Raw genomic sequence first — 26,463 nt, 5'->3', positions numbered from 1 at the left:
CCAAAAATAGGTACTTTTAAGAATGAAATTGACATTAGAAATCGAACAGGAATTTCTGGTGACAATTAAATGTTATCAGCGGGTTCAGGTGATTTAAATAAAGTAGGGGTATATACAAACGGCTAAAGCAAATGTAGCACAAAAGCGTGTATGAGAATAAAACACAACGCTATAAATAACACTTGACCTACGTTTTCAGTATGGGGTGTAGAAAATATACGTATATGCAAAGTCTGTCAAACGAAACACACAGTTATTATTTGGGAATGACGACAGAGGAAGCATTTCCGCCGATTATTAGGCTCCAGGTAAAAATGTGTGCTATAATATTGTGAATAAAATTTCTCATACATCCGCGGAGTCGCGATTTCGTATCGACACTCGCATACATATTTAAAACAATGTTTTTTCCCTACATTTATAGTCATGTCAAGTGAATGTAACATTTAACGAAAATTTTTGAACAAAAATTACAACTTAAAAACCGTTGTAGTTTGTACGACTCGTGTAGTCCCTACGCGAATACAAAGTTATGGTGATCGAAATATTTTTCCACGCTGTGACATAACAAGAAAATATTAAATAGACTTTGTGGGTGAGATTTGATAGTGCATCCAATGCGATAAAATAGAGTGTCAGTTACTATGATACAGTATTTACACATGTCGTAATATTGGCTAAATTCCAGTGTTTTAGAAGTTCATAAATATTTTTAGAAATTTACATAAACAGCACATTAATTTAATCGTGCAGCCCTTCCGGTTTCAACTTTTAAAGCGAGATAAATTGGAGCTTAGAATTTTTAAACAACTGTAATTATAAAATAAATTAGAACTTTCCAAGAAAATTGAGATTTAATTATTGAATACCATCGTGCTTTTGACTCGCGGCTTAATACAGCTTTTGCAATTAGCAGGGGGTTGAGAAGACTTTAAAGAGTTCGAGTAAAATTCAAGATACATCAACTTTGAACACTTGAAGCATTTCTGACTCATTTCCTCCCCTAAACTTCTGCCAATTATACCACAGCTGTTCAACCTGCAGTTATCAGAGCGCGTTCGACAAACTTTCAAATCCAATTTTCTTTAACAATTCGAATAACGAATTCAACTTTATGCTATTTAATCGATTAATCAATTAATTAAATCGATCACTAATTAATTCAAGCTCAGCACGACTTATCCAACATCACTGTGCATTGGTGGAAGAAAAGTTAATGATAAGAAATAGCGCCGGGTCATCGCTAGAACTTTATACGAATCTGTATTTTTATAGAAAAATAATAAACAATAGAAATCCGATAAAACGGCTGCGATAATTGGCACATCAGCAAGAAAATTCAAATAATCAACCTGAACTCATATTAAAGCTCGAAGCTTCTATTTTCGCTACGCATCGTTTATTTTCCTGCTGTTTCATGAAAACGTTACGCACTAAAACGCCTGTAGAAGCGTTGGAAAATTTGTTTCGCGACTATATCTGATATGTATTTGAAGAACGAAGCCACCCCTTTATAACAAACACTTAAACTTTCTTCTACGATTTTTTTTCGTCGCTTTATCGAATTTCGAACGAAAACTGCTACAAAAGGTGCACCAAGGCTTTACACGATAAAGTTGTTTCTCGTTTCTGTTCCGTAAAATGGCTAAAAAAAATCATACACCAAGTTTCAAGGCGTTTTTGTAAAGGGGAAGCTTCAGCCTTCAAATCCATGGTAGATCCATTCATGGAAAAAATTTTCCACTGAAAAATCTGTTCGGATTTGCAAGAAACGAATTCGTATTTAGCAAATCGCGTACGAAGCCTTTACAATGAGCTTTCCGGCGCGCGATGGCTTAATTGAATAAGTAGAGGAGCCAAGATAATTATCCGCAAAAGCATCGATCAAGAAACCGCTTAAAATGCACGGTGTCTCGATCATGCGAAGACGAGCCGTTTTCACGAAGTGTTTCGTTCAAAAGTTCAAGGCACAAGGTGCAGAAGGGAGAAGGTCTCCAGACCGCATAAACCCCACAGTCCACTCGCGACTACACAAGCTCCGCAGTCTAGGTTGATGCAGTTGCATTAGCCGATTTTTTGTTTGCCTAGAATAGTTGATTTACTCCGCCGGTAAGTTTCGTGCGGTGTGGTTAATCTTACGTGGATTTCCGGTGAAGGGGGTTCCTACACCAGACGAATAGAATGCACCCCGTGCATCCCCTTTGATCGCGAGGCGCTTGCGCACCCCCTCTGATAACCGCGGCACCGGTTCGCTGGTCTGCCGATGGAATAAGGACAGGTGCATAGGACGGGCGTACGGGGGAGGAGAGGGAGAGAGAGAGAGAGAGAGAAAGAAGAGAGGGGCCGAGTAAAGGAGGCAACGATACAACCCCTGTTTTTCTCGTAATCGTTGCCGCTCGATTCTGCGCCTTGGCCGGCATACGGGGGCGGCTCCTATACTCCTGTTTGCGTTCGGCGTTACTCGAGGAACGCATGAATGGTGGTGATTATCGCGGTGCGAGCCTAGGGACAGAGGAACAACAAAAACTCGGGTAACAATCTGCGTGTCCGGCGGTGGCTGGACAGGTGAACCTAATCGAGAAGAGGGGTCCGGGTGGTCCACCAGCCGAACAGATAGCACGATGGTCACGGACAACACGAGCCAGGTAGGCCTGCGATTCTCTGCATGGTTTCCGCCGGATTTCTGATAGCCGGCGCTTCCTCTCCCCCGGCCCGATCGAAGGGTGTGAGCTCAGAACGAGAGGATAGGGTCTCCGAGACCCTATCGATCTCCCTGCAGGAACACCGGCACACGAAATGTCAGATGTACAGGAGTTAGGCGAGTTTCTTCTCCTCGATAAATCGACCACCCCGTCTATCCGGCCATCTCTCTCTCCAGTCGCGTTCTAGACCGGGTACCTTGCGGGAGGGGATGATTACGAGATATAGTGCACGAAAGACGAGGTTTCATAAGCCGGCTGCTGCCGTACGAATGCTGCAGCGATCATCAATCGCCGTCGATCCGACCGCTGATTTTCGAAATCGCGATCCTGATTGATCGTCTCTCGACCGCGGATTTCGTGCGAACAATCGAGGCGATTACGTGGCTACGATGCGTACGGTTCTTACCGTGGATTATTTCTCTTTTTATCGCAGAGACGTGTTTACGAAAACCACCCTATGCAATATTATCGATGATTTTGTAATGTGCTGTTCAAGATTAGCCAGCAGAGTGCTCCGCGATAGTGCTAATGTTGAAACGTTCTGAACTATACCGTCTTCCCTCCGACAAATTCTTAAGCGTAGATTGCACTTGCCGGGACCTGTGTAGATACCGCGTTTTCAAGCGTTGCACCGTAATCGCGACTCTTCATGGCTCGTCTATAAACACGATCCTATCCGCAAACAGAAGGAGATTATTCGTCTCTGCGAACAACCTAGGCGCAGAACACGGTGTCCTTCTGTCCAGCGGGACATTGAAAGCGATATTTTTGGGGGTGGTTTATTCGAACCCTCCAGCGTGAGTTCACAGTAATTCTGCGATCACATTCGGAACAGAAGGTTTGATTCTAGGGCTGGGTAGGGTTTGGACTGTGGAGGATTGAATCGAAGATGGTACGCGGGGTGTTTAATGCAATGGGGTTGCGGGAGTCTGGGGTTCTTGATTAATTCGTTTTGTTTTCGGCACAGGCTGACGACACGACAGCATTCCTTCGCGCTGCTCGGTCTGGAAACCTTGAGAAAGTAGTCGAATTCCTCGACACCGACCTAGACATTAACACAGCCAACTCGGTGAGTAACAAATGAGAATTATCAAACGGGTAAATGCTCCGACTCGTTTATTATTCTCCTTCTCCGTATCGTGCTATTAGGCGAGTTTTAAGTGAAATATTACCGTGTGTTGTCTGGAAACTTTGTGTCGAGTAGATATAGCCGGTGATGGACAGACACGCGAGCCAATTGAATCGAATTGAATCGACGGTATCAAAAACCGCGGTAATCTGTCTCTGTTAATTACCAAAGCCCCGAGAAGTTTTGGGGAGGTTTTTTAAATTTATTCGATGCCATTAATATTTATCAACGTTCCAATTTTGGAATATATGGAGAATAATGATACCCATGGACACGGGGGATCTTCATCTGAATAAATCTTGAGTATTAGAATGGTAAAGGGCTAACCAGAAGCTAAATAAGAATTCGATGTTTCAGAACGGTTTAAATGCTTTACATTTAGCATCGAAGGATGGCCATGTCGAGATAGTAACCGAATTATTGAAAAGGGGCGCCAAGGTTGATGCAGCTACCAAAAAAGGCAACACAGCGTTGCACATAGCTTCCTTAGGTAACTATGATAATAGAAATAATTAAAAAATTATTCAATTAATGTTTTGGGTGATTCGTTTCCAGCTGGCCAAGAGGAAATAGTTAATATTCTTATCCAATATGGAGCTGCAGTTAATATTCAATCGCAGAACGGTTTCACGCCTTTGTACATGGCAGCTCAAGAGAATCATGACCACGTCGTCAAAGTTTTGCTGAGCAATGGAGCCAATCAGAGCCTCGCCACCGAGGTAAATGTTTTTGAGAATGTTTGGAGCGCTCGGTACATCGATAAAATAAACAATCGAGCCTCATGAATCGGCAAATAAAAATTCTACAATTTTTCAAGCTTTCCGAATTATTTTTAGGATGGATTCACGCCTCTGGCTGTGGCGATGCAGCAAGGTCACGACAAAGTTGTCAGCGTGCTCCTCGAAAATGATTCGAAAGGAAAAGTCAGATTACCGGCGTTGCATATCGCTGCTAAAAAGAACGATTGCAAAGCCGCGGATTTGTTATTACAGGTGACAAATCAATTCATTCAATGAAGTCTTACCACTTCAATACTCGTCATTTCAATATTCATACGAAACCATTTCCTTCTTAGAATGACCACAAACCAGACGTCACTTCAAAAAGTGGTTTCACACCTTTACATATCGCCTCTCATTATGGATACGAGGAGATAGCTCGTTTGTTAATTAAGCGTGGCGCTGATGTGAATTATTTAGCAAAGGTATTGTCCCATGGACTCCTATTCTCAACGAATAATGGCAGATATTTTTGTCAGTAAAGCTTAGTTTTACAGTGCAAAGAGATAACATGGTTGTAGAAATTGTACAACAGTCTTAAACAAGACTGGATAATAAAGACTTTCTCTTCTCTTGTTATAGCACAATATAAGCCCGTTACACGTCGCAGCGAAATGGGGCAAAAACAATATGGTTAAAGTATTATTAGAAAATTCTGCACAAATCGATGCGAAAACTAGGGACGGCTTAACGCCGCTTCATTGTGCAGCTAGATCTGGACATGAACAAGTGATCATCACGCTTCTTGAACACTCCGCGCCTATCAGCGCGCGTACGAAAGTAAGTATAACATTGTCAAGATTTAACGGACTGACAGACGAGGAGACAAACGATGAAAGTTTGTTGTAATAAAAGTTTGATGCTTAGTCTTCTCAGCCTTGACACTACATTATCAATTATATTTTTGGTAGAATGGTCTCGCGCCGCTGCACATGGCATCGCAAGGGGATCATGTGGACGCAGCAAGGGTGTTACTGTATCACCGAGCCCCGGTGGACGAAGTAACAATCGATTATTTAACATCTCTTCATGTCGCCGCACATTGCGGGCATGTTAGGGTTGCTAAATTGCTCCTCGATCGAAAAGCCGACCCGAATGCACGCGCATTAAACGGCTTCACACCGTTGCATATCGCGTGCAAGAAGAATAAAATCAAGGTTGTCGAACTGTTATTAAAACACGGAGCTTCAATCGAATCTACGACCGAGGTAATCGGATATACCAGACAGTAAACTGTGTCTCTTTTAGTTTTGCATGAGATCATGTGTTCTTGATCATTATCCTGTCAAAGCGTCTCCTTTGAAGGAAACACATCTGGCGATATTCAAACTACTTTGTAACTAACAGTGTGATCAGCATGTGGAGGATAATCATTGAGCATGTGTGTAATTGTCATTGTATCCATGTGCGAATTTCCTTTCTGTCCTTCAGGGTCCCTTAAAGTACCATTTTTCATTGCATTACTAAATGCTTGTCTAAAATACTCATGTGATAACTCGGAACATAAAAAATCAATTAAATGGTCTTAAGAGGCACCGATGAATTATTTTTCTTTCTTTAAAGACTGGTTAATAAATACTGTCTTGCTCGATAACAGATGGTTATTTTTATGTGTGGTACATGTTTTAGTGTTTGTGTTCCCTGGATGTATATGTTCCGGAGGAGGAATCTTGCTTTCTATTGTGTTAATGAGACATGTCTATATTTTACAGTCTGGACTTACTCCATTGCATGTGGCCAGTTTTATGGGATGTATGAATATCGTGATATTTCTGCTGCAACACGAAGCCAATCCGGACGTGCCCACCGTTAGGGGCGAGACACCACTGCACCTGGCAGCTAGGGCTAATCAGACAGACATTATTCGAATTTTGTTAAGAAACGGAGCTGAGGTCGATGCTCGTGCGCGGGTAAGTCTATGAACCATCTAGCCAGAAGATACGTGAGTCTCTGAGTCAACAGTTTCATTATTCTTCGTTGAATTAATATTGCAAAACACCATTGATATCTAACACCTGTAATATCTTTTCAATTGTCAAACATAATTTCTCAATCAAATTCCCAGGTATATTTTTGTATGTTTGTACAGTCCTTAGAAAATTGAATACCTTACAGATCACTTATTGATCATTTACTGATCAATTATAAATAATATGCACATAGGAATAAACATTTGCCCAGTTATTTATCGTATGTACAGTCTATTAACCAGTCTTACTTGAGTCTTTATTTAGCTTTATTTATTACCCTAGTTAGGGTAATTATTTCATAGTAAGGATACCATTGACTTTATTTAGCCTGGTTGTATGTAATTTTCAGGAGCAACAAACGCCACTGCATATAGCATCGCGATTAGGAAATATTGATATTGTTATGTTGCTACTACAACATGGTGCAGTTGTCGACACCACCACGAAAGATATGTACACAGCTTTACATATAGCATCGAAGGAGGGCCAGGAGGAGGTAATGTACAAAGAAATTTCAGAAATAGCGGCCTATATCTGCACGCAAAACGAAATCTATTTATTTTGGACGAGACTACGCGAATACCTTATATAGCCACTACGATACGTAAATGTTTATTATTTTCTCGTTATCATATATTATTATTTATTCCTGTGAAATTCCTTCACGCCATTATCATTCGCAGTATCATCTCACGTCTTGAAGTTTTTATTTACGTTCATTATAATTTACCTTTAAGTTCTTTACATGTATGAAATTTTAATAAAACGTTTCGTCATATTGATTACTATTTATGTTGCCTTACTTCCGTTTTACAGTTTTGCATGTTTTTTTGAAATTAATGACCCTCTCGTTATTATTTGTGCCCTCAAATGATTTCCCATCTTTTATGGTCAAATAAAATGATTTATATAATACGTTTGTAACAAACTTAGTTTAATTGTGCGACTTTCGTGAAAACTGTGTGTAGGAGAATCGTGTGTTAATTATCATTTCGTTGTATCCTGTAAAAAGTAAAACGTAAGAGTAGTGTTCACGAGCTTTATAATTTTTATCTGTCGAAGGTAAGCTATATATTTTTTTATAATCAGTTCTTTCACTTGTAGATTTCATTAACACATCTTAACATTTTTTTCCAGTGACTGGGTAATTAAACTAACACCATGTAATGTTAAATTCTCATTAGTATTCCCGAAAGTACGATGAAATTATTCTGGTGTGATACGATTTGAAAAAGAAAGACTGTCATTTTCACTCGAGTCCTTGTTTGTTTATATTATTAACAATTGTGCAAATATATTTGAATGAATATTTTTCTATGCAGGTGGCCGCTATCCTTGTGGAGAATGACGCTTCCCTTAACGCTACAACTAAGAATGGTTTTACTCCTTTGCATATAGCGGCTAAGTATGGCAACATGAGTGTCGCAAAGATACTCTTGCAGAGGAATAGCGTGTTAGATGTCCAAGGAAAGGTTTGTACAATCCATGTATATATTTTTTTAATTTTACGTTCGTGTCTGACTATGACTGCTTCTATTGCAAGAGAACGGCAGTCCGATTCAATTTATTTTGAAATTACTGAAAATATGTCTATTGAACTAACTAGTATTTTAAAATTGGGGATGCGAACTGTTTCAGAATGACATCTCACCTCTACACCTGGCGTGCCACTATGATCATCCGAACGTAGCTAATTTGTTGCTAGAGAAGGGTGCGTCGCCGCATATTGCTTCACAAAATGGACATACACCTTTGCACATTGCTGCTCATAAAAACCAGGTAATTTAATTTTATCAAATGAAGTTGTATCAATAAATTGTTAATACATCAATTCCATAATTTTCAGATGGACATAGCTTCCACTCTTTTGGAAAATGGAGCCAATGCGAATGCTGAATCAAAGGCTGGATTTACTCCGTTGCATCTTAGTGCACAGAAAGGTCACTATGACATGACAAACTTGTTAATTGAACATGGAGCAGATCCTAATCATAAGTCCAAGGTAATTTATCATTTGTTAGAAGCCAGAACCTGTAGTAATTAATGCTCTTTCTTGTTAGAATGGTCTGACTGCCCTGCATCTATGTGCACAAGAGGACTTCATCAGGGTGGCTTCAATTCTGGTGAAAAATAACGCAAATGTTGAAAGTGAAACTGAAACTGGCTACCGGCCAATTCATGTAGCTGCGCATTTTGGAAATCTTTCAATGATTCGGTTCCTGTTGAAACATAATGCAGACATTAATGTAAAAACTAATCAGAGCTATACGCCTCTTCATCAGGCTGCTCAGCAAGGTCATGCTCACATCGTTACCGCTTTGCTAGAGGGTAATGCATCTCACAAAGCACGGACTAATGTGAGTAGAATGTTCCGAAAATTATAGCAATTTTAAAGCACACAAAGAAACAAAAATTATATTTTCAGGACGGTTTAAGCGCGTTGAACATAGCTCAGAAACTGGGATACATATCTGTCACGGAAGTGCTGAAAGGATTGCCATATGATACTCTGATAATTAAAGTACCAGACAATGTGAATTGTGTTGAGAAGTACAGAGTGATTGCACCAGAAAGTCTACAGGAAACCAGCTTTATGTCCGATTCCGACGACGAAGGAGGTAGCAACAAATTTTTAATTGTCATTTCAATAGATTGAATTAATTCGTATATTTCTTGTCCAGGATCAGATGCACTAATTAGCGAGCAACCGTATCGCTACCTAACTGCGGACTTAATGAAAAGTTTGAGAGATGATTCTCTTCCTATTGATGTTACAAGAGACGATCCAATCCATAGACAAGGTAACGTTTATTTCGATAAATTAATAGAGGATATTGGGATTAGTTGGACGCATTTTAATGAATGCTGTTTCGTTAGTTACGAAAGAAGGGAAACAAGAGTTCACTCAAAGCAATAACTACTGTTTGGCAGAGAATTTCGACACGGAGGGCTACAATCTGGGGTAACTATACACTACTAATTATAATGCGATTAATAAGTTCTGCATTGCGCTAGGAACATAACGTTTCGCTTGAGAACTAATATTGACATAAAAATATTTCTACTTTTAGCCGACTGCATTTCAGATCGTAAGTAAATTGGATTTAGAATGAGTATAATTGAGGAAATGAAATCACTGTGTTAAAAATGTTAATTTCACAGATTTTTAGTTAGCTTCTTGGTGGATGCACGTGGAGGTGCAATGAGGGGATGCAGACACAGTGGTGTGCGCATTATTGTTCCACCTCGTAGAGCAACAATGCCGATCCGTGTCACTTGTAGACTGGTAAAGCCTAGCAAGGTAGCAAATCCTCCTCCTTTGATGGAAGGAGAGGCATTGGCGACTCGCATAATCGAAATGGGACCAGTCGGCGTAACATTCCTTGGGTAAATCATTCTCTTAATTGTGTCGGATGTTACGAAGAAGTTTTCTAAATTGGTTAACTTTTGTTTCAGACCTGTTCTGATCGACATACCACACTTTGCATCTATTCAAGGCAAGGGGAGAGAGATTATCATCCTTAGGAGTGAAAATGGAGAAACTTGGAAAGAGCATGATAACTCAGTCGACAATGATGACACATTGTTGAATACTCCATATGGTAATTATATACTTTAATATCAAAAGCGCATTAATCTTTTCGATGCATCTATAAATTGAATTTCTCAGATACCCAAATGAGTGCCACCCATTCGGGAAGAATCACTCGCATAATAACGACAGATTTCCCTCAGTATTTTGCTACGGTGACAAGAATTAAACAGGAAGTTCATGTAATCGGTGCTGAGGGTGGCATTTTGATATCTAGCGTGGCCAACCACGTTCAAGCAGTCTTTCCACCTGGGGCACTGACCAAGAAAATTAAAGTTGGACTGCAGGTAAATATGATTTTGTAAGGTCAATAGCATATCTCAATGTGGAAACAATTATTATAGAATTTTGTCTTCTCCGTTAGGCACACGTGATTCCTGCAGAACTTACTGCGAAACTGCTTGGCAATTGTGTCGCTGTTTCTCCTGTTATAACGATAGAACCCAGAAGACGTAAATTCCATAAACCAATCACCCTCACTATACCGGTGCCGGAGGCTGCGAACAAGGGAATGATTAATCAGTACGGGGGCGAGACGCCGACGCTGCGTTTGCTTTGTAGCATTGCAGGTAAATTGTCGAAGGAATGCATAGGAATGGTAATTAAGATCTACATTGACTAAATTAACATAATTCAGGTGGTACAAGTGAGTCACAGTGGGAAGACGTCACTGGTTCAACACCATTGACGTTTATGAACGACAGAGTATCGTTCACCACGACAGTGTCTGCCAGATTTTGGTTGATGGACTGTCGAAATATAGGCGCAGTTTCAAAAATGGCCACAGAATTGTACGAGGAGTCTTTATACGTGCCGTACATAATCAAGTGAGTGGCGCCAACAATCGAATTGCAAGATTAGATAGACGCGTGTCTATGTTGAAAACTAATTTGTTTCCTTGCAGTTTTGTAATTTACACGAAACGAACAGACATATTCGAGGCAACGCTCAGAATACTGTGCATGACAGACGGGAAAGAAGGCATGCACACTTTGGAAAGGCAAGAGGAGTTCGTCGAAATTGTAAAAAGCCGCGACGTCGAAGTAATTATTGTTTATCACATAATATTTACCATGGTTCATTTATTAGCATGCAATAAAAGATATTTTGTTTCGATTATTCTTTCAAGTACGTCATCCTTATTTTTTTTACAATAGAAACTATGATTTTTTTTCTGTTCCTTGTTCATTTCCATCACGACATTCCTGCACACGTTCTGTCATTTTCAAATCGTTATAATTAAAATGTAACTGATCACGATCGCACATATGTACTTCCTGTTCATCTTCGTATATGTTTCGTGCGTTTTTACGCCTGGAAATCATCCGATGTCCGTGGTTTTGCACCACACAAATGAAACCTGATCGGAGTATCACACGCATGAATCAAGGAACGACATAACAGTTGATCTAATGTGGTAGACCGCGGATATTTATGCGCATGCAACGTGGAAAAATCGGTCATTTTCATTGAAATATCCACAGTAAATTCATGTTCGAGCTGTTCGCGCATCAGTAATCATTTTATTAATTGAAAAATTAATTGTAACAATGGCGGTGCTTGCAGGCCCTCGACGGAAAAGATCTGTACATTGAGTTTAGCGGTAATCTGGTACCGGTGACAAAGTCCGGAGTACAGTTGAAGTTCACTTTCAAAGCCTTCCGTCAGAACCGACTGTCCTTCCATGTCAAAGTTAAGGATCCCATGCTGGACCCTGTGGCTAGAATGCTGTTCATGCGAGAGCCCAAGATCGCCAAAGGTGAACCACCTCAGCAACCAATTTGCGTGTTAAATATCGTTCTTCCAGAAAGCACCACGAAACTCGACGACACGAAGAAGCTGAAAGGTGAATAGCTACCGTTGTCCTATTAACATTTGACCATTCAGAACATTAATTCACGTTGCATGATCGCTGCTGGAACAGACTCTGAAATAACGTTGTCGTTCTCTGTTGCAGAATACGAGGATTCGAATATCATAAATCAGAAACTGGACACGTACGAATCAAAGTACAAAGGCGAGCAAACTGAGAAATCCGATGACCTTCAAGAGACCTCACCATCCGAAAAGAAATTCATTACGGACACTCTGCAAAAGGAACGAACAGGTATGTTGTCTATCAATGTATCAAAATTATGTACAGCTTTGTCGAACGAGCGGTGACCAAAGAACCGATCCAACGCCGAAAGAAATTTGCAGCGATAAAACGTAAACCAAGGGTCAAGGCTCGACCGGCAAAGCTGTCCAAGCCGATTAGTAGAAGTAAAATAGACAAGTCAACTATTTACAAGAGCGTCGATCAAGAGAATCGCAAACGTCTTTGGTCTCGATCGTGCGAACACGATCCCCGGCTACACTAATGTTTAGTCAAAAATTCAAAGCACAGAGTGCAAAAACGAAAACCCCATGCACACAGACATGCGACGACAGATATTGAATATCAATTACCCCGATAATCCCGATCGATAATTGCGTAACGAACAACTGTGAACAGAAACGAAGATAGTATAAGGTCCAGCGGATCGTCGATGATCTAGACGCGACACCATGCGTGAACACGATCGCTAACACGATTATCATCAGAATATCATCATCGTCGACATATCGCATTGCAATTTGACTTTCGATAACGGCGAAATGAAAAACATACAAATCTGCTTACGGCTCGAGCGATTCGCTATGGCTTCTTTAACTTAATTACGCATAATAGTATCAACAAACGGCCGAACTGAACGAAAAAGAAATGCGACTGACACGTTTAGTTCGCTACGAGCCTTCGCTGGACATCCTCTCGCAAAACACTGTCACAACCTACCGCAAAACGCTGTCGCCTTGTCAGCGTTAGCACCGCCATTATCACGCAGACGTGAGTTTCTTTTACTTTGGACCGAGTCTATCGTTTCTCTATCGTTTACTTTCGCTTTCTCTCGTTAACCTTTTCGCTGCACCGATTGCACTATGGCAGAACCATTGTACAAACTCCTCGCTAAACGTGAATTACCCAAATATTCAAGGTACATAAATGCAGATTTAATGTCTCTTTTCGAATGGTTCTGGGTTCAGTTTGGTCCAAACATTCCATCGAAATTGTCATTTGTTGGTGGACGAGATCACGGGGAATTAATATTATTATAAAAACAAGGTATCTCCTCATGGTTTCAAGCTTTCTACATCCAACCAGCTAATAACCGTACGAAACAATTTCACCGTAAGGACATCCTGCGTCGACAACTTGTTCAGGATCTCCTGTGTTCAGCAGCGAAAAGGTTGCCCCGCCTCCTCAGTTTCTTTATTTCTGTCTGGCTCTTCAGTTTCAGGTTTTGTTTAAATTATTTGCTAGACTGCGCTAAAGGCAACTTTTAATAATCGCGAACACCCCCTATAATGGAGAGCGAGGATCCACAAACGAACGGTGACACCGCCCCGGATAAGTCTCCGGAGAGCGAGGACTCGTTGGAGCTCTGTAGCAGCAAGTGTTCGAACGCGAAGCAACGCACGCCGAGTCCCTCGATGCAACCCCCGAGCAGTCCCTCGAACCAACTCCCTGCGAGTCCTTCGAAGCCAAAGGACAGCGCGACGGGAACGAAGGCGAAGCGGAAAGCGAGGTCGACTCGCCGGAAGTTGAACGCCATGGTAAGCAACGCGTCGCTGCACTTCTCGGACACGGACTCCGAAGGTGAGCTGACCACCATAGCACCGCCGGGACGATTGTCGAGACACGTGACCGAGGCTCAGCAGGGCCCCGTGATCTCGATCACGGCGGAGGAGATCGAGGAGAAGCAGGATCTCGGTCGGGACTCTCAACCGGACCTGGATACGGACGGCAAGGACACGCTGCAGTGCAACAACTTTGTCGAGAGTCTGACGGACGTCGACGAGATCTATCCGAGCGAGACCGAGACCGAGGCGGCCGAGAGTCTGAGCAATCTGAAGGTCGTCGAGAACTCTTATCCGGCCGAGACGGACCTGGAGGACATCGAGGGTGACGAAGAGGTCCAGGCGATCATCTTCGTGAAGCCCAGATCCGATATCTTCTGCGAGTATAGCGGAGAGACCATCACCACCAAGGAGGGAGACGGACCTTTTTCGGTGGAGGTTAGGAACAGGATGTATCTCGAAGAAGATTACAGGGAACAGGTGCACAGCAATACGCCCGAGATCATGGTCATGCCGAACACTGACGAGGAGGACATGGTCGTGTCCGACGAGGAGCTCATGGAGGAGGCTTGCTGCAATCAGAAAGAGCTTCTGGACGACCTCGACGTGCTCGCTGCCTCGCAGATCGTTATGAAGAACATTAGCAAGACGGATCGGTTGGTCGTTAAGGATGTCAGTGACGACGGGACTAGCGACTGCCATACCGACGTCGAGGACGTTGAACAGGTCGAGTAGGCGATTTAGGGCGCCGCGAAACGGTTGGGGTATCGATCGAGTTGCGTTTCGTTGCAACAGGATGAGACTTGCTTGGACAACGACTCTGTCTTTGAAACGCGGGTGGATAACGTGTAATTATTGTTAGCTGATTGTTGTTTCATTTGGTAGCTTGTTGGCTGTTTCGAGCTGTTTCTCTCTACGCTCGGACGATCCCGCAAAAATGCTCGAGAGGTTCATTTCTATTCTGCGAGATTTATCTCCTTGGAACGCGACCATTCTGGATGGAGGATCGTCGAGAGGATCGCGCAAGAGCCGGGGGCAGGTTTCTAAATATATAGTCCGCGGGGAATATATTTTTCTATTGTCAGTCGAACCGTGTAGAAACTATTAAAGCAGTGATCGAGTCGCTTGAAGGCAAGTTTTATTTATTAGACTAATACCAGGGGGCGTAGGGGAAGTCTAATTAATTAATTGAAAACGGTTCGAATAAGCGACTACGCGAAACCGAGTATAATATATGCGAACACGTAAGTATCGATTTAATTCAGACATACATACTGAGAAACGAAGGGAAGAGGAGCCTGGAATCCGAAGAGGAAGTATCGTCGATGCAGTGCCATTTTATCAAGGTGAAACATGATTTATCTCTGCGACGAGCATTCACAGTTCTCGCAAACTAACACACCTGAAATACTAACGAATCGTTTCGATTACGACACACACCGACAAGATCTACCATACTACCACCACCACCACCACCACCACAGATCGACCGCCATATGTTTTTGCTTTCTTTTTGCACCGTGCTTTGAATGAGATGTCTGTTTTCTTCTTTGAAACTAATTTGGAAACGACAGCGAACGTCGGAGAGCAAAAGAGACGATTAAAAATATATATATATACAGAAAACGAACAAAAGAGTCGCTGTCGACAAAAACAGAGAATTTGGAAATAGAACGTAATATTTGTTTAAAGAACAAACAACCACGCTCCGATGGTCGACGATTGATGATTAACACAATTTTCTGTACTTGTACTTGCAGAGAAAACTGCCGTCCTGAACATTATCATAGACAACCGTATGGGATATTAATATATAAATGTCGATGGAAACTATATAGAGTAATCTAAGGACGTTACTATAAAAATAACAACAACCTTCGTAGAATCTGAAGGGACTTAGATCTATCTCGATAACAATGTTTTAGCTCACACGCAGCATACACACACGTACACGCAGATATATGAATATAAAAATATATATCTATAACAAATATATGTCTATATATTTACACACATAAATATATATATACATATATATATATATAGAGAGAGAGGGAGAGAAAAATAAATATATATTTTTCGCTTACACTTACCGCATGCATGTTACACTGTTCAAGGGATAATTGATATATCTCATTAATTAACCTTCTTGACATAATGTGTCGTCTGAGAGCAAATTGTTGTGTGCACAGCAACAGAGTTTATCTTCGATGTTAACTTGACGAAGATTCTAACGGAGGTAGAGGTGTGTGTATTCGTTGAAAACGTACTGCGTCTCCTCATGCTCGAATGTGTACTAACAATTTTCAACTAAAACTAGAATCGTTGAGTTTCAAGGCCATCGTGGTTCAGTACGATCGCGAAATTAAACGTCCAGTAATCATAGCTGTTCGCGCTCGTAGCAGTCAATGGCACAACCGCTGTGTCATCGGTATTGACGGCGCAACCGACCAACCGTCCTCCGTTCGAACGAGATCTTCGCGCTTGTCCCGAATTATGAGATCGAACCACGAAGACCTCTCGAACAATCGAACAAAGTCCATCAAGGTTCCGCACGACCGTGCATAATTCTCTAATCACGTTTATCCTGCAGTCCGTTTCGACTTGTGGTCGCCGTCAGCCTAATCGTTCGGCTACCGACGCGCGGAGTTCGGTAAAGAGGATATTAACGGCCGCGAGAGCATGAGGAGCCGCGGTCAGATAACTATAGTCCGACCGCCTAGTCCTGTCGAGCTCGCCGCAGCTGTGATTGTAAATATTCTCTGTAACCGACCGAGGACGCTGAATAAAATCGTAACGTGAGCATAATTCTTGGTTGTTCTAGATGCTGTTACTATTCATGAATCCCTTGCGCAAAAAGCGGCTTCTCCCCTAGAATCTGTAGATGCTAGTTATCCCAGTAAAGTAGTCGGCCATGAGCAGGATCTCTCTCCCACTGTCGAGAGGCAGACCTACTCGGAGAAGAGGAAGTTCTGGGAGGACATATCGCGGAAGCGCGAGAGCTACCAGCGGTCCGAGTCGGACGTCTCGAGGACGTCCGAGCTGACGGTGAACGAGAGCGACAGCCTCTACGTGACGCAGAACGTCCCCACCGACGGCGCCACCGACGGCACCACCGACGCCGTCCCCCAGATCGAGAAATCGGAGACGATGGAGGACCTGAACGTTCCGGACATATCCGAGTGCTCCGTCGCCGAGAAGGCTCATTACTTCGAGGAGCAGATACAGAAGGAGATCTCGAAGATACCCGCGAAGACCCAGCAGCTCCCCGGAAAGTCCGAGAAGGAGAAGACCGTCGGAAGGTCGGACGACGACGCAGCAGAGAAGGAGGAGACAGCCGAGGACGTCGAGACCTACGACGAGACCAAAGAGAAGATCGACCAGCCGGAGAAACGAAAGACTGCTGAGGAGAAGGAGGATCGGGAGGTTGTCAGGTTGACGAAGGATTTTGTGAAGGTCGAGGAGGACAGAGACATCCAGATGACTCGAAAGGAGATAGCTGTGTCGAGGGAGGAGCAGGTCACGACTAAGCTGCAGGAGCAGATGAAGGAGGAAAGGAAGGAGGAGGAGAGGAAAGAGGTTGACAGGAGGCTCGAGGAGGTGGGGAAGAAGCTGGAGGTGGTGAAGGAGGTCGCAGTGAGAAGGGAGGATGCCGAGAGGGCTTTTAAGGAGGAATCTTCGTTGGCGGAGGGGAAACAGGTGGAGGAGGCGAAGATAGAGCTAGAGACTGCGGCGAGGAAAAGGCAGGAAGATGCTGAGAAGGAATCCAAGAAGAAACAGGAGGAGATGGAAGAGCGGACGACAGTAGTCGAGGAGAAAAAGCAGGAGAAGGTAGAAGAGATTGTTCAGGTGGTGAAGGAAGTTTCCAAGGAACGAGAAGAAGAGGTGACGAAGATCGAGGAGAAGTCTGTGAAGGAAGCTGAGAAGAAACAAAAAGAGGTACAGAAGATTGTTGAAAAGGAAACTGTGGAGGTTGTAGAGAGGAAACAAGAAGAGGAGATTGTTAAGATGGAGACTGTGATGGTTGCCGAGAAAAAAGAAGTGAAAGAAATTGTTAAAGGGGAGCCTGACAAGGAGGCACCAAAGAAAGAAGAAGTGAAAGAAATTGTAAAAGAGGAGCCAGCAAAGGAAGCGCCAGAGAAAGAAGAGGTTAAAGAAATTGTAAAAGAGGAGTCAGCAAAGGAAGCTCCAAAGAAAGAAGAAGGTAAAGAAATGATGAAAGAGGAACTTGTAGAGGTAACTGTAGAAAGGAAGCAAGAGGTAGTCCACGAAGTGAAAGAGAAATCGATTGTAGAGAAACCACCGGAGGAATTTGTAGAAATGGGAGAGGAAGCAATAGTGGATCAGAAGAAAGAGGTAATAAAAGAAACGAGAAAACCGGAGGACAAAGTAACGGGGAAGGAGATGGAGGAAGTAGTTTCGGAGACCAAAGTGGAGAAGATCGTGAAGGAGGAGAGAGCCGTGGAGCCGTCGATAACGACGCAAGAAGTGATCAAAGCACGATCCGGAGGTAAACGGATCATCACGGAGGAGACGACGATCATCTACAAAGTGCAGAAGGACGGGTCGCTGGTTCAGGAGCAAGTGACGAAGTCTGTGCAGATAGGCGACGAGACTGGGAAGATGCAGACGATAAGCGACGTGACCCAGGAGACGGATGCCACGGAGCTGTTCGAGATGATCAGCGCGGACGAGATCCGAGCGATGCAGTTGCAGGAGGAGGCGGGGAGGGCGGCGGTGGCAGTTGGCGAGATCAAAGAGCCTGAGAAGACGGGGGAGGCGGAGGCGGAGGAGGAGGAGGAGGTGATGGAGGTGAAGCAAACGAAGAAGGAGTCGCGAATTCCGATTTCAACGTCGATGATGATGGACAAGAGCAAGAAGGAGACCAAAGTGAAGCTGTCACCGGTCGACGCGAAGCCGGTCGGCAAGGAGGTGACGAAGGACGCGAGCCCGGAGAAGCCGGAGGCGGCAGTGGCGTCGAAGAAGAAGGAGTTCGAGTCGCAGATTCCAAAGCGAGTGGTGGAGACGAAGCCGGGCGAGAGGAAGGACACGCACATGAGGAAGGAGAGCGGCACGTACACGATCACGGAGAAGAAGTTGAGCGAGGAGGTGACGTCAAAGCTGGAGCAGCACTCGAGCACGAAGAGCGAGACCCAGACGTTCTCGAAGACGTTCGGCGACGCGCAGGAGGCGTTCCGTATGTTCGAGGGGAACGGCAAGCCGGACTATTCGACGGTGACGTCGAAGATCGACCAGAAGTCGTCGAGCATGCTCGAGAAGAAGGAGGTGAAGTCGTCGGAGATCCTGACCGGCACGGACAAGCTGATCACGCACGAGGAGAAGGAGCAGATCGAGAAGAAGAAGTCGTCGGAGTCCCAGTTGAAGAAGGAGTCGCCGACGGAGACCGTGGAGGAGAAGAAAAGCAAGCGGGAGGAGCTGGACAAGGTGGCGGTACAGAGGATGTCGATGAACCTGACGGAGAAGGAGGAGGTGATCGACGCGTCCGCGTCGGAGTCCCAGGCGAGAACCAAGGAAGAGAAAACGTTCAAGAAGCTGTCCGACGAGGAGGGAGTGACAACGCACGAAGCAGGCAGCAGCTCGACGAGGGAGAGCGACGCGGACGTGGCGATCAGGATCAAGAAGGAGGTCTCGGACGCGACCGGCGACGACGTGAAAGTGATCGAGGAGCCGGTGCAGGAGTCGCCCCGAGTGGAGAAACTGGCGCACGCAGAGTCGCACAAGGAGACCAAGGAGAGCTTCGAGGTGACCGAGTTCGAGCCGAAGGCCTCGAAAAAGCAACGGGAGGAGACGGTCGCGCCGGAGCCGGAGATGCGGAGCCTGGAGGAGCTGCAGATGCAAAAGTTCAAGGAGATCGAAGCGCGGACGATCGCGGAGACGTTGATCCAGGAGATCGAGGAGGAGGCGGCAGCCAAGTCGGCCGAGACCAGGCTACAAGGTTTGCTGACCCAGCTCGAGGAGATGATCGAGGGTGGCCCGGAGACCGTTGACGAGAAATTGGCCGACAAGCAGACGCTGCGATTCGAGAACATCCTTAAGAAGCAGGCGGAGAAGGAGGCGGACAGGACCAGGGCCTCCTTCCAAGAGGAGTCGTTCGAGAAGAGTTCGACCAGAGACAGCATCAGCGAGGAGATCTCGAAGGACGAGGAGAAGGAAGAGAGCTACCCGTTGTCGTCCTCGCAGGCCAGGCAGCTGGACAGGGACATCACCATGAGCCCGAGCAGCATGTCCGAGCAGATCGACTTCGAGGAGACCATGGACGTGGACACGAACGAGCTGGAGGACCTGTCCAAGTTGACCTTGAGCCAGTCGGAGAAGCAGGACCGATCCGGGAAAGACGCGGAGCTGCACGACAAGGTAGCGTGCGAGGCTTCCGGCGCCAGAGTGTTGGAGATTCTGGAGCCCGCGGCCGACAGTCAGTCCAGGCAGGACTCTGTGGACGTTCCTTCTCTGGAGACCGACGAGCATAAGATTTCCGAGCAGACCAGCAGAGGGATATCCTCCCTGCGCGACATCGACTCGTTCGAGAAGACGGCCAGGTCCCGGGACGTTACCGTGTCCGAGGACACCAACGTAGACTCGTCGCTGGTCCAAGAGGGCCTCTCCCTGGAGAAGCTGAAGGAGCCGAAGAGAACGGACAGCTTCGAGATCGACAGCCCTCCGATGATGTCGCCGAAGCTGAAGGTCCAAGAGCTGGAGATCAAGCCGGTCAGCTGGATGATCGGTGAGAAAAAGATCGAGATCTCGGAGACGCTGCAGCCATCCCAGATCTTCAACCAGGAGCTGGAGGAGTACGAGTCGATGCGGAAGCAGCGGCTGACCTCGCAGGACGGTTCCGTGGACCTCGAACAGGAGTCCGCCACCAAGTCCTCCGAGGAGGTCAGCGTGATAGAGTCCGCGAAGGAGACAGATGGGAAGACCGGCGGCAAATCGGAGCAGGACTTTGACAGCGAAATGGTGGAGAATAAGCTGGACGTCAGCCTCCAGGAGCTGGTCGACATGCTGCAGCGAGAGAACGACGAAAAGGCTACGATCGACGAGGACTCCTCTGGTCAGCGGGAGAAGAAGGAGGGGGTTCCCGCGGCGGAGGACAAGGTCGAGGAGAGCGCCGAGAAGGGCTCGGAGGAGGTCAGCGAGAAGGAGCAAAAGAGCGAGGAGATCAAGGAGCAAAAGAGCGAGGAGATCGAGGAGTCCAAGTCTGAAGAAGCTCCGAAGAAGGTAGTAGACAGCAGACCGGTTCCAAAGCCGGACGTCGAGCTAAAGCTGGAGAAGTCGACGCCGTTGATGGAGTCGACGGAGAAGAAGCCCGAAGAGAAAGAGAAGCCTGGCGATGAGACGACCGGCCCGGAAGATAAGACGAAGGAGGACGAGCTGAAGGAGTGGGCGGAGACGTACGTGTCGAAGATGAAGTCGTCCGGCGACGAGTACAAGAGGCATATAGAAAAGACGACGGAGAAGCACGACAAGTCCGGCGGCAGATCGTCCACAGTTCCTTCCGATACAACATGTGCCTTGAAGATTAAAAAAGACTATTACCCTAACGTCGATTTAAGCGCCCGTTACGCGATCACCGTCCTGGACCAGGTAGTGAACAAGGAGATCGCAGAGGTGAAGGAGTCGCTGGAGGCCGCGAAGCAAGACCTGATCGAGGAGCTCAGCGAGAACAGCGAGACGGTGATACAGATCAAGGACTCGCCGTCCGAGTTCCAGTTCATGCTGCAGCCAGAGTCGATACAAAACGACCTGCCGCTGTTGTACAAGCCGCCGTCTCCGGACCGAGACCAGGAGACGACCAAGAGCAGCGATTCGCCGCAACCGTCGCAGCTGCAGCCGCCAGAGGAGCCGGCACGGTCGGAGTCGAAGGACGGGACGGAGCCGAAATCGGTGTACGACTCGCCGTTCAGCAGCTTCGAGGAGCCGATCCTGGGCAGGGAGCCGACGCCGGTGATCGTCACGGAGAGGTCGGACTCGGCGGGAACCGTCCACGACGACTCCAGGGACGAGGAGGAGGAGCGTCCCAGCCCCCTACTCGCCAGCAGGTCCGGCTCCGACGTGGACAACAAGGACGAGAGCTCGTCGCTGGCATTGCCAAGGCCTGTGCTTAGGAGGCGGCATAAGCCGAGCCGGGTCTCGAAGAGGGTCACCTCCGACAGCGACGCGGACATCGGCTCCAGCTCCGGCGACAGCAGCAACTACCAATCCTGCGACTACGAACAGGGCAGCGGCAGCAGGCCCAGCTCCTCGGACATGGAGGCTCTTCACTCGGGCGGAGTCGCCTCGGCGACAGTCTCCGAGTACGAGACGGCCGCGATGTCGGTGGATTCCTCCTCGAAGCCCACCTCCCAGGAATACCACACCGCGGCCACCACCATGAGCTCCAGGGAGTCTATGAAGTCACTCGCGTCCCTCAGCTCCGGCCACCTGGGCAGCATCGACAGCACCAGCGAGATGTCCGAGACTCTGGTGGCCTCCGAGGCCGACGACAAGGAGGACGCCGACGACGCGAAGCTCGGCCTCGAGGACGAGCGGACGGAACAGTCGGACTCCTCGAGCAGCGACAACATACCCGTCGATGAATCCACCGACAAGATCGACAGCCACATACCTTACCGCATGAAGCGATCCTCGGAGATGATCTTCCCGCAGGTGCTCGAAGGAGATGCCGCGCCCGACGACCGTGCCGAACCGGCGACCAACGATGGAGAACTCCCGGCCAAAGGTGTGGTGGACTCCGCCACGTCGACGGCCACGGCACCGCAGTCCGACGTCCGTCCGATCTCCGTCGACATCATGACCGCCAGGGTCTCCGAGGACGGCGTGCAGAGCGTCTGCACGCAAGTCAGCTCTGTCCAACCGGCAATCACCCCGGAGAGGAAGGTCTCCGACCCGGACACCTTGGAGAAGGACCTGGAGACCGTGTCGGACAGTCAGGCGACCGACTTTCCCGAGCTGAAGAGAGCACCGTCCACCGAGAGCCCCGAGCTCTCCATGCAGGCGTCGACCCCGTCGATGGCCCATCAGACCAGCATGTCCACCTCCTCGGCTTCCGGGGTGTCCATCAGCACGGTGGTAGGAAAGGAGAAGCTGGATCGGCGGTCCCCCGACAGCGACTCGTTCGAGGTGGTCGACAAGCCGGATATTATCGACGACTTTTTCGTCGTCGAGGAGGTCGGCCGTGAAGCCGAAGAGTTCGACTCCGAGGGCAAGAGCATCAGGATCAGCTCCTTGCCGCAGGTCAGCGGATCAGACGAATCGTTGCATTTTAATTTCATTCAATTTAATTTAATTCAATTTAATTCAATTTAATTTAATCCAAGTTGGTTGAATCTAGTTTAATTTCATTCAATTTATTCATGATGTTGATACAATACTATCCGCGAAACTTGTTTAATCCTGTCTACGCGCAGATTTATTTAATACATTTGTGAGACTTTTCCGATCATTGAGTCATTAACATACGTAGTGAGCGACTTCGATCATCGATGAACCTTCCGACTTACGTTTCGCCTAACTCCACCGCAGGTCACCAGCAAGAACTTCGACCGTGAGTTGGAGCACCTGATCACGGAGACGAAGGAGGAAGGGCAGGTATCGAGCAGCAGCAGCAGCCAGCCCGTGAAGAAGGACGATTTGTTCGACTTCGAATCGGAGGAGAGTCCTCCGCAGGCGTCGAACGAGGACCAGTACTCGCAGTCGTACTCGGACGAGGAGCAGTACGAGGGCGGCAAGAAATGGATCGAGATGCAGTTCCACCAGGACCCGAGGGTCTACGACATCGAGTACGACCGGGGCCCGTTGGAGGACATCAAGGAGGAGGAGATTACGGACTTCGAGGCGGGCAGCAGCCGATTCGGGAGCCTGGGCAGTCACAAGGAGTCGATCGGGAGCGTGGGCAGCATGCGCGGCAGCCTCGGGAGCACGCCGGATTACGACGTCCTCGCTGGGAAGAAGTACTTCGTGAGGCCGTCGGACCACGATAACGTTTCCCTCAGCTCGCTGCAGGAGTTCGAGCACCTGGAGAGCGCGGTGGCCGCGGAGAACTCGAAGAAACTGCAGCAGTGCGGCTCGCACGACTCGGTTAACAATGGCAGTCTTCCGAGGAGATACACGGCCAGTCGGTCGGGCCACGGCGACGACGTTTCCCTCTCGTCGTTGAAGGACTTCGAGGGCCTTGAGAAGGCCTGCAGGGAGGCCCATCTGATAGAGCTTAGGGCCAGGGAGGAGGAGGATCTGCTGGAGCACGAGAGTCCGGAGAACAAGTACAAGCTGGAGAGCCTCAGAGCTAGGGTCGACACCAGCACGGCCGGCTCCTTCAACCCCAGCACGTCCGGATCGGACGACTACGAGAAGAGAATCAAGGAGATTGACGAGATCATCCGCATCGCGCAGACCAACGTTGAGAGATTCGACAGACAGGACGACACCACCGAGGACATCTCGCAGATCGAGATCATGGACACGGAGAAGACCGGACCTCCTCCTCCTCCTCCTTCTCTTCCCTCGGCTTCTCAACTCCCCTTGAAACAGGAAGAGGCCAAGGATCCTAAAGAAACGAACGTCATGGAGACCAGCACCGACTCGCTCGAGCTAGAGGACAACATGGACAAGATGCATCATCCGCTCTGCAGAAGCTCCGACTCGTTGGAAATGAAGACCACCCTCGACTTTCCCTCCCTGAGCTCGGATTCGCTGAACAACGTCCGCGACGGCAAAGAGACCCAGCAGGACGTCGTCGGTTACGCCAATAATCTCAGGCGCATCTCGTCCGACTCGCTCGACATGCCTCTCGTCGAGCCGCAGACCGCGGAGGCCGCCAGGGTCGAGCCGGACCCTGCGGAAGAACCGCCCTCGGATAATTCGTTGGATCAGGGACCGGACAGCGACAGCAACGTCAGAACTGATAAAACGAGGACTACACCGAGTTCTGGGACATAGGATATTTTCGTAGGTAGGTTATATTCTTGATCATTGCACATTCTTCCTCAATATTATTGTTATTATTATTTATTTATTAACGGGAGGGAACCCTTGGTCATAAGAACCATCTAAAGGCTAAAACATCGAACATTTCTTTTTCTTGTAATTAAAAGATTAGCATTTTACAGGTTAGCATTCTCGGTACTATATTGTACGACGATATTGTAGTAACGATATAACAACGATGTTCTAAGATATGTTACAATCGATTTGTAAATTTAAATATCGGAAGTGTAGCTTCGGAAGGGTGACACTTCGATCCTCGTTGATTAAAGTAGCCAAGTTAATTTGGAAGATTGGAAGATACGACAGAACGGAGATAAGAGATCCGGCAGGGATATTTTTAACGACGGTTGTTTGCTTGCAGATAGCGGACCATCACACGGTTAATTTGTCACAGGATCGGCTACGGTCACAACGAGACGTATTATCGAAACACCTTAAAACTGCTTTCTGTGTACAACATACATACGAGAATTTTTACAAGTTATATCGAGTACGCATTTTGTCTTCGTTTTGTGCAATATATCTTCTAAGGGACGTTTACCTTATTAATGCTTAAGTAAGATATTTATAATCCTTAAAGTATAAGGTTGTTATCGAAAAGAAAGCAAACGGAAGAGGAGGAGAAGAACGAGAAGGGGGAGAAGACGGACGAAGAGGAAAATCAGAAACGAGGAAGAGAAGAAGAAGGAAGAACCCAATGAACAGCGCTCGAGTGTTTCGTAAATTCTGGATCGACTCGTTTCAACTCTGCTCTATTCGATTTTGTTCGATCGATCGACGAAAATCTCTACGGTCATGCTTGATCGTTTTATTCTGTTTTATCTGTCGCGATCGATGAATGTTATTACGTCTAAGTTGAACATTTTTCTCTCGAATTGTACAATGTTACTCGCGTATCCCGTATTTGTATGATAACGAAGTGTTATATAAAAACGTGAAGAAAAAGGCAAAGGTATGCAAAAAACGAATGTGACGCGTGGTACGTATCGAGAGCGAGAGAGAGCGAGAGAGAGAGAAAGAAAGAGAGTGGTTTTCTTCCGTTTTCGGCAGAGTCGAAGTAAAGGTAACGCAAAGTAAAGTAAAGTAATGTCAGTGTGTGTTCGTGAGTACGCTTTTCCGTGGGGTGTTAACGTTTGTCGAGTATCGATTCTATTCTCCCAGCATCCGTTGATTATTGATTACGATCGTGTTCACGGGACGAGGAAAGGAAACAAATTTATATTAAATTGAATAGAAGAATTTTATACGCAAATTGTAATATTTAAGATTTTAAGACGACGACGACGACGACGACTACTAACAGTTCAGTTGGAGGAGTCACACAACTTTTCTGTACTTAATGTAAGGGTGGCGCACTGTTAGGGGACATTCCGCGCGCGTTTTCTACGCGGACGAGCCTCGCGCCGCGTTCGTTCCGGTTCCGTCAGTTCCGTTTTTCATTGCCGGGCAAAACTATGACTGGATAAATGATACTGTCGACGTTGCGTGCCTTTCGGTTCCCTTTTCAGAATGGCAATAACTTCTTTATCGCTCGCTGTAATAAATACGCCGTACTACACGAATCGAACGAATCCACGAAAACGATGTCGCGTGCCTTTCCGCTTCTTTCGAGACGACGGTTAATTAATTGTTC

The 26,463-nt window shown here is 46.5% G+C and overlaps 2 protein-coding genes across 4 annotated transcripts; both read left to right on the top strand.

Annotated features, from left to right (window-relative positions):
• The first annotated feature begins 76 nt into the window (after nt 1–76).
• Nucleotides 77–25,843, top strand: LOC144470273 (uncharacterized). Of its 3 annotated transcripts, none has more exons than XM_078181224.1 (29): nt 77–308; nt 3,670–3,771; nt 4,189–4,321; nt 4,387–4,550; nt 4,668–4,823; nt 4,907–5,035; nt 5,193–5,390; nt 5,522–5,818; nt 6,323–6,520; nt 6,930–7,076; nt 7,903–8,052; nt 8,219–8,359; nt 8,427–8,582; nt 8,641–8,937; nt 9,006–9,198; nt 9,262–9,381; nt 9,458–9,542; nt 9,652–9,669; nt 9,743–9,967; nt 10,037–10,182; nt 10,251–10,459; nt 10,537–10,741; nt 10,810–10,999; nt 11,077–11,215; nt 11,739–12,018; nt 12,130–12,279; nt 16,654–23,081; nt 23,370–24,795; nt 25,192–25,843. In XM_078181224.1, the coding sequence occupies exons 1-28, from the start codon at nt 201–203 to the stop codon at nt 24,780–24,782; spliced, it is 12,177 nt and encodes a 4,058-aa protein (XP_078037350.1). In that variant the 5' UTR covers nt 77–200; the 3' UTR covers nt 24,783–24,795; nt 25,192–25,843. The 3 variants fall into 3 exon arrangements, with proteins under 3 accessions (XP_078037350.1, XP_078037351.1, XP_078037352.1); XM_078181226.1 differs by lacking the exon at nt 77–308 and adding an exon at nt 2,421–2,645; XM_078181225.1 differs by lacking the exon at nt 9,652–9,669.
• LOC144470277 (uncharacterized) lies at nt 12,949–16,657 on the top strand. Its single transcript, XM_078181232.1, has 2 exons — nt 12,949–13,038; nt 13,484–16,657. The coding sequence occupies exon 2, from the start codon at nt 13,557–13,559 to the stop codon at nt 14,562–14,564; it is 1,008 nt and encodes a 335-aa protein (XP_078037358.1). The 5' UTR covers nt 12,949–13,038; nt 13,484–13,556; the 3' UTR covers nt 14,565–16,657.
• Nucleotides 25,844–26,463: the final 620 nt, after the last annotated feature.

The sequence above is a fragment of the Augochlora pura genome, chromosome 5 (genome assembly GCF_028453695.1).
Source record: "Augochlora pura isolate Apur16 chromosome 5, APUR_v2.2.1, whole genome shotgun sequence".
NCBI lineage: Eukaryota > Metazoa > Arthropoda > Insecta > Hymenoptera > Halictidae > Augochlora > Augochlora pura.
The sequence above is the reverse complement of the archived record's forward strand: the minus strand, read 5'-3'. Positions and strand labels throughout refer to the sequence as shown.